General features: G+C 36.2%; 1 protein-coding gene across 2 annotated transcripts; it reads left to right on the top strand.

Moving 5' to 3' along the window:
- Nucleotides 1-14: 14 nt before the first annotated feature.
- On the top strand, nt 15-7,502 carry PEX6 (peroxin 6). 2 transcript variants are annotated; one of them, XM_021425600.2, is made up of 16 exons: nt 20-578; nt 1,037-1,672; nt 1,773-2,016; nt 2,318-2,459; nt 2,837-3,011; nt 3,633-3,824; nt 4,144-4,425; nt 4,591-4,662; nt 5,091-5,177; nt 5,288-5,410; nt 5,532-5,642; nt 5,733-5,771; nt 5,862-5,983; nt 6,094-6,238; nt 6,412-6,489; nt 6,937-7,502. In XM_021425600.2, exons 1-16 carry the CDS (start codon nt 321-323, stop codon nt 7,024-7,026), a joined length of 2,796 nt encoding a protein of 931 aa, XP_021281275.1. In that variant the 5' UTR covers nt 20-320; the 3' UTR covers nt 7,027-7,502. The 2 variants fall into 2 exon arrangements, 1 of the variants encoding a protein (XP_021281275.1); XR_002445007.2 differs by lacking the exons at nt 6,412-6,489; nt 6,937-7,502 and having other exon boundaries at nt 15-578; nt 5,373-5,410; nt 6,094-6,234.
- The last annotated feature ends 1,126 nt before the right edge of the window (nt 7,503-8,628 follow it).

Here is an 8,628-nt window from a genome sequence, read left to right as displayed (position 1 = left end):
AGTGGTTCCCTGGCACCCCATATTGGGTCACAGGCCCAAATAGGCCTGGAAAATTTTTATGCTATGTATCAAGCTTTAAGTTAAAGCCCGGCCCAACAAAATTGCTGACGTTTGAAACGGTTGAATAATGGCGTCAGCCTCTGCAACGAAATCAGACCAACTCATGAGGAAAGAGGCTTTCATCGATTTGCGTACTTCAGACTTCAGCGTCTCATCCAACTGCAACTCTGGAGCTGGAGGCAGACAACCATGTTTAACTTCCCCATTTCTCCCCTTTAACTCATTAAATCCGAATTAGGGATTTTGCCGGTGTTTTAAGGATGGTGGGAAGAAGGAAGCCGCTGGTGCTCTCTTCCACTAAAATTCTCGTCCACTCGGTACTGAGTTCTGCGCGACTCGATGAAACCGGCCCAACCAATCTTTCTGCTGACGGCTTGCGTTTAAAGGCCGGAATTCTTAGGTTTTCGAAGGACGAAAATGACATTTCTGATCCCAAGTTAGCTACTCTCGACGATTCTGCTTTAGTGGGGCTTTCTACTTCTATGTTGAAGAGACTGTCAATAGTATCTGGCTCGCTGGTGAGTATAAACTTCTGTTTGGTTGCTTTGAAAATATGGGAAAAGAAAATAACTGAGCTTTTAGCTTAATTCAAGTTGCTGCCTTTGTGGCTTAGGCTTACTAGCAATTCCTATCTGGCTATATATCAAAACCATTTTTTTTAAGCTCTGTTTGGTTGCTACGAAAATGCTGTAATGAAACAGAAATGAAATTTGGACCTTTTTTTAAAAAAATTATTAAGGTGCATGATGTCAATTTTTATTTGCGTTCTAGATTTCTCTTGTTTCAAAATCAAAGTCTGAATCTTGAAATTGATATGATTATCAGTAAAAAGTGGAATTAATAGACAATAATTTTAATGTAACAATGATGATGACGATGATCATTGCAAAAAAAAAAAAACAATCATGTGCTTAATAATGTTATAATGACTGACCTCAGTTTTTTTTTCCCCTTTTTGTGTTCTTAAAAATTATAGGTGATTGTTAGAAACGTGGAGACAAAGATGCAAAGAATTGCTCATGCTGTTGTTTTAGATCCCCCAAATGCCCATGTCGACACATCTCTAAGCAAAGAACCCCTATCCCATTCTCCACATGTAATGCTTAAGTTTCCTGCGTACAGTTTTCCTCAAAATGACTCTGTATTATTGGACTGTGACGTTGCCTATGTATCTCCTTTATTAGCTTTTAACCTTAACCTGCACATATCATGCTTGAGATCTCTTGTCCATGAAGGGAAAGAGACTTTAGCATCTCTCTTTGAAGCTGATGTGGATGATAAGGCTGGCAGGGAAGGCACTGATACTTCTGTTGTCAGGTTGTGGTTGGAACCTTTGGGTCGACTGCCAAAATATGCATCACACTTGAGGGTTTCCTTTGTTAAGATACCAGAATGCAGTTCCCTGGAATCTTTGAGAGGAATTTCTTCTATTGAAGCTGAAGATCGCCAAGAAATGATTGATTCTGCATTACACAAATACTTTGAAGTTGATAGATATTTAGCAAGGGGAGATGTTTTCAGCATTTTCTTAAATTGGAACTGCAATTCAGTCATTTGCATTCCTTGTGGTTCAAGATTGCAAAACAGGAGTAATAATATCATCTATTTCAAGGTAATAGTTTTAGTTTGTGTACGTATAACCAGTGGAACCATACACACAAGGAATGTTACAATGTGCCAGGCTGTCATCAGATGGTAATTCTTGTTTTCAGGTTGTTGCTGTGGAGCCATCAGATGAAGCAGTTCTTCGAGTCAATCATACTCAGACTGCTCTAGTTCTTGGAGGGAGTGCTCCATCTGCTGTTCCTCCTGATATGTTGATTGCTGGAACAAAAGGTTTTGCGCCTTTGCAAGGGGACACAGTGAAGATTTTAGCATCCATTCTTACACCACCTTTATGCCTATCTCCACTGTCCTTGACCTTCAGAGTTTCAGTTTTACTACATGGTCTCCCAGGTGTGCTTGATGCTGTTTGATACAATCTTGGCTTCTAAACTGCACGGCTTCCTTAGTTCATAAATAATGATTATCGGAAAATGAAATCTTTGATTGATGACACAATTTTATGGTCCTCCTCTTTGCAACCGCTAAAACTATGCTGGCCAAACTTGTTACTAATTTGAATGACAACTGGGTTTTCCTAGTGACGGCAATAAGTTATAATACAAGATTGATTGCAGAGTGGAGGATTGCTTTTAGCATTTGTATGCATGTTAATGTATAGTGTAGCTATGTCCTGATCAAGTGCTTAATGCAGGGTGCGGGAAGAGGACCGTTGTTAGATATGTTGCTAAGCGACTGGGTCTACATGTAGTTGAATATAGCTGCCATGATCTGACAGCATCTTCTGAGAAGAAAACCTCTGCTGCATTGACTCAAGCTTTCAACAGTGCGCAAAGGTGAAGCAGCTGACTTGTTGGGAACATGCCCAATTGCCTATAGTTATCCTGCTGCCTATAGATGGAATATAGAATGCATATATTTTCAAAATTTCTGAAAGTGTCAATTGCGGCTCCTTGTGATAAATGTTCTATATCAGAATGTGTAATATTGCATCTCTAACATTTTATCATCATATGTATAAATATCTTAGTTTTGGAAATATTCATGATATGGTAGCTTCTCGGACTATTCAATTAAGGTAACGGAGTAGTTTCACTTCTTTCAAACTTTATGCTTCTATGATGACTTATATCAGGCAAAATAACTGCAGTTGATATGGCTGTTCTGTAGGCTTTTTATGGGCTCACTTCTCTATTTATATATTTGGTGGCAGATACTCACCAACAATACTTCTACTTAGCCATTTTGATGTTTTTCGGAATTTGGCCTCTCATGAAGGTTCCCCAAGCGATCAAATTGGGCTTTCCTCTGAAGTTGCATCAGTCATCAGAGAGTTCACTGAGCCAGATGAAGATGGTTATGCTGAAGACAAATCAAATGGTGATTTTGTAAGACCCAACTAAATAGCAATATTTTTCAGTTGATTAGATTTTCAGGCATGCTTTTATTTACTTCTATTGGTTTCTGTTCTTATGATTTGTCATTTCTTATTTGATGAGATGTTGACTTTTTCTTCGCTGTCTATTTAAAGTATTCCCCCTGTAGGTTTGTGTACTCTCTTGATTTGTCATTTCTTAATTGATGAGGTGTGCTTTATGCACTTTCCTGTGTGCCACATAGATCTGTTATATCTAGCCAGAACTTGAATTGAGGAATTGAAATCTAGAGACAGAAAATTGATTGTGAGAATTTTGCTTGCTATTCATTCTGGAACTTAGAACAATAATGCTTTAAACTTATCACTTGTATGCTGTTGATGCAGCCTGTTAAAGAAAATTATTCCCCCCTGTAGGTTTGTGTGTTCTCATGATTTGTCATTTCTTACTTGATGAGGCATGCTTTATGCACTTTCATGAGTACGACATAGATCTGTTATATCTAGCCAGAACTTGCATTCAGGAATTAAAATCAAGGAACAGAAAATTGATTTTGAGAACTTTGCTTGCTATGTATCGTGGAACTTAGAACAATAATGTTTTAAGCTTATCACTTGTATGCTGTTGATGCAGCCTGTAAAGGAAACTGGAAATGTGGGTAGGCATCATGTGATGTTGGTTGCAGCTGCTGACAGTTCTGAAGGTCTGCCGCCAGCTATTAGGCGTTGTTTCACCCATGAAGTAAGCATGGGTCCCTTGACTGATGAACAAAGGGCTGAAATGTTGTCCCAGTCACTGCAAGGTGTTGCTGAACTCCTTTCTAATGTGAGTAAGGAAAACATATTCCATCTGCTTTTTTTATAACTTTGGCTGAATTTCTTTACGAATAAATTGAACCTGAGCAGGGTATAAATTTAATGTTTTGAATGCCTCATTGTGTAACATATATACACCAGAACTGAACCCCAACGTTCAAATTTTATATAAAGACTGACAAGGATGTCATGACCTGTTAAGTGTATCAAATATGGAAAAATAAATTGTAACTTGTATATGTTTTTTGGAATGAATAAATAAATAAGTAAAATCTCCATGTGTGCTAAAAGCATTTGTAATTTTTTTTAATTGAGGTGCTTCCTTGCAGGCTTGCTTAAAGGATTTTGTGAAGGACATAGTAGGACAGACGTCTGGCTTCACACCTCGGGATTTGCATGCTTTAATTGCTGATGCTGGTGCAAACTTAGTCCCCAGGAGCAATTTTCAAACTGACGAAGCAGAATCGTCACAATCAGATGGTCCTCTTAGAGTTAAAGCAGTACAGGATACATCAAGCTATACTGCAGCTCATACTATGGGGAAAGAGGACTTGACAAAAGCATTGGAACGATCAAAGAAGAGGAATGCCTCTGCATTAGGTGCTCCAAAGGTAACTTGTACAAAGCAAATATAGAACATAATGTCATGTAATTGCCAATTGTAGTAAAGATTCTTCATGTTTTACTTTTTTTAGTATTCTGGTGAACTTGCAGTGAAGTAATTATTTAGATTGCTGACTGTAGGACAGATTTGAACCTCGATTTATTTGCTGCAGGTTCCTAATGTGAAATGGGAAGATGTTGGGGGGCTGGAGGATGTGAAGAAATCAATTTTGGACACTGTCCAGGTAGCTTACTCAGTATCTTGAGTTTTTTTTTTTGGCCAATGTCTCTTGAATTTTAAAAGCATACCATTTGTTGAATAATTTTAATCCCTCCATTCCCCTTAGGGGGACAAAAATGCTATTTGTGATCATAGGATGTTTGTCAATTGAAAATATAAAGATTATAGGAAAAACATGGTACATTTTTGCTCATAATACACATGAAATGACACGTTTGCTAAATGGTGACAATGATTTGAGTATGTTGGCCATCTATCAAATGCTAAGGAAAAGATATTTAGAGTGGTTTTACAATTGCACATTATTTAGTCCCCAAACAGGTTTCTATTCAGTTTATGTATATAGGTGGTCCATTTTGCTTAATATTTTATGGAATCGGAAGCCTGCTAGTCTTGACTTCAATTACTCAATATTATTGTTTAACTCTGCAGTTACCTCTCCTGCATAAGGATTTGTTTTCATCTGGCTTGCGCAAGCGTTCTGGTGTTCTTCTCTATGGTCCTCCTGGAACAGGGAAAGTAAGTTCTCATGGACTAAAATATTATTCTCACCCTTCCAAATTTTTATTTTAAGACACCTTCTATAACTTTTCTTTTTCCTATTTTTTTATTGTTGCTTTAAATGTCAGACTTTGTTGGCAAAAGCTGTAGCAACTGAGTGTTCCTTAAATTTCCTTAGTGTAAAAGGGCCTGAACTAATTAACATGTACATAGGAGAGTCAGAGAAGAATGTTCGAGACATTTTCCAGAAGGTAAACAAAAATAAACTCGTTTTGAGTATAAAATTCCTTTTCTTGGTAAATTGGGTTGCATACAGGCTTTTACTGCATGTTATGCTGCAACTCCAGTGTTGTGATATTGTAAGTCTTGCAGGCTAGATCGGCGAGGCCATGTGTCATCTTCTTTGATGAACTCGATTCTCTTGCTCCTGCTCGTGGTGCTTCTGGGGATTCTGGGGGTGTTATGGACAGAGTGGTTTCTCAGGTGATGACATTATTGCTATGGCATTATTTGATCAGCTCTCTTTGCTTTCACTTATTGTTACTAATCATGACAGTTTTCTTTTGTTTCTAGATGCTTGCAGAGATTGATGGCCTTAATGATTCTACACAGGTTTTTTATGTTACTTGTTATTAGAAATACTTTATTCCTCTGCTTTCTGTCCAAATAGCATTGAGACTAGTCCTCTGTCCGGTTTTCCAGGACCTCTTTATTATAGGAGCAAGCAACAGACCAGATCTTATTGACCCAGCTCTTCTAAGGCCTGGCAGATTTGACAAACTGCTATATGTTGGCGTCAATTCTGATGCATCTTACAGAGAACGGTTAGTTTATACCTTTGGACCCTTTTTTTTGCTATTCATGCTTGTATGTTATACATACTTTTGAATTTGATTTTTGTTCTTTTGTATGCCAAATTCCATTCTTGGTCCAGAGTTCTCAAAGCACTTACGAGGAAGTTTAGATTGCATGAAGATGTATCCCTTTACTCAATTGCAAAGAGATGCCCCCCTAACTTCACTGGTGCAGATATGTATGCCTTATGTGCAGATGCTTGGTTTCATGCTGCAAAGTGCAAGGTGAGTCAAAATCAGCTCTTTTCACTGAAGGAACCCAGTGAAAGTGTCATATCTTCAATGTCAATGCAATGTACATTGAGGAATTTGAGCTTATCGTGTATCAAGATACTACAAGCACTGCCAACAAACTGTTCTCTTCATTGCTTAGACTGGTTTTTTTTTTTTTTGTGTAGGTGTTGAGTTCAGATTCAGATTCTTCTTGCACAGGTCAAGCTGACTCCATTGTTGTAAAATATGATGATTTTATGAAGGTATGACGTGCGTCCTCTCTGACAAGCAGAGCTTTGTGAGAATCACATGTGAATAAGATTTTGAATTTTGAATGGCAATTAAATAGCTGAAAGCTAATAAAGAAATGAGGAGAATAAACCATGAAGAGATGCGATTAAATTAGCATAAACTGCAACTGCATGGTCATCACTGCTTGCTAAGTTTCAGTTACTATGATGAAAGATGCAGCTAAAGTGCACTTGAAATCACATATCTTGCCTTAACATAAATGATTCAAAACATGTTTTAAAGTCTAATTACTGGATGGCCATATTTACATGATTCTGCAGACATTTCAGCATTGTAATTTGATACTTAAATAATAATAATAATAATAATTCTCTGAGTTTTTATGAGAATGTCTTTTTTAGACTCCTTTCCTTGGACAAGCGTCAAATGTCTAAATATTAATTACTGACTGGGTGCAGGTGTTGGGAGAGCTTTCCCCATCCCTTTCCATGGCAGAGCTTAAGAAGTATGAAATGCTTCGAGATCAGTTTGAAGGGTCTTCGAGCTGAATCTGTGGTCAATTCTACAAGTATATATGTATTGCAAAAATACAAGCTAAAAAGAAAAAAAAGCCAATATTTTAGATCAATCTTTATGATAGATGAAACTGTATACAAGGCTGAAATTTTGTATCATTGTCAATGTTACGCAGTAGAATATTCAAATAAAATGCCTGATTCTAGAGATTAGAGCATTCATTTTCTTAACAGTATTTCAGATTCCATGTTTCCCATTTCAACAATTCTTTATATATATATATATATATATATGTATAGGTACAACAGGCAGGCTTTGTACAGTTGTAACACGGTTGTATTGTGTATGCTTGGGTTTGGCCGATGGAGTACGACAATTGAAAGTGGTCATTCCGTGAGCTCCATCATGTGCTGGATTAAGACTGTGTTGGATTTTGGGACGTCACTTTCCACTCTGATTCCTCATTGTTGTAACCTTCTCTAAACCATATCGATAAAGTTGGCGTCAAGCAGTGCGTGAATGTATTTAATTTAAAAAAAAAAAAATTACAAAAAGAATATTAGGATTTTGACTCTTAAAACTATTGAATTACTTTCTTTCTTTGATGGAGAAAAGAATATATGAGAAAAAAAAAAGAAAAAGAAAGAAATGTATAAAGTTTAATGATGAAGCAAATTATTCCCAACTCCCTTGTTATAATTGTGATTCTTATTTTCCTAGTTCCAACATACTTATAATGTATTCTGTTTGTTAGGACGAGTTATCCCAACCAAACTCGCAGTTGACAACCTCCAAAATTCAGTGTTAGTTTCATAATTTTACGAGGACTTGATTGAAACCTTTGCCCTAAATTTTTGTTGCACATTTAAAAACGGAAAGATATTCCAAGTTTGTTGAAATTTTTCATGCTCTTCGATCTTAAGATATAAACTGAAAATCAATATGGTAGTAGAAAGCAATCGGCAAAATACTAAATTAATCCCAACAGAGGGGCATAAATCCGATCATATCCATTTATCCGGGAGGCATCCAAGAGGCTAACAACCCCATTTTGTGGATATGATTTGGGTTTCAGCCACGTGGCACAGTCGTGTTAATTTAGTGCATCACAAGGCTTTAAAATTTCTTGAGAATTTTCAAAGCACTTTTAACTAAAAGTTTTGAAGCATGAGGTACAACTAGACTTACAAAAGTATGATCAAAATATTTATCAAGTCTTTCTATTTATGTATTGTGTTTAATTTAATCTTTATATTCAAAATTAAAGCTATTTAATTTCTTAATTTTATAAATTATTTTAATTTAATCTTTTTTACTAATAACATTTAATCTTTTTATTAAAAGAATGAAATCAACGTTGATATCAGTACTAACGTGACATATTTTGAAAAAGAAACACCCACAAGATAACATGGCATATCACGTTATACTAATTTAATGACGTGACTCTAATATGATGATATGACAATGCTGGCATGATACTGACATGCTAACATATCAATACCACATGACAGATAAAAAAATTTTCAAAAACATTTTTTTGTCACTTCATAGAGATTAAATTGAACAAATATATACTAGAAAGATTAAATTGAACAAAATTGAAATGTTAAGGGACTAAAGTGAAAAAAAAT

This window comes from Theobroma umbraticum, unplaced genomic scaffold (genome assembly GCF_002168275.2).
Source record: "Theobroma umbraticum cultivar Fairchild unplaced genomic scaffold, ASM216827v3 scaffold_4.1, whole genome shotgun sequence".
Lineage (NCBI taxonomy): Eukaryota > Viridiplantae > Streptophyta > Magnoliopsida > Malvales > Malvaceae > Theobroma > Theobroma umbraticum.
The sequence above is the reverse complement of the archived record's forward strand: the minus strand, read 5'-3'. Positions and strand labels throughout refer to the sequence as shown.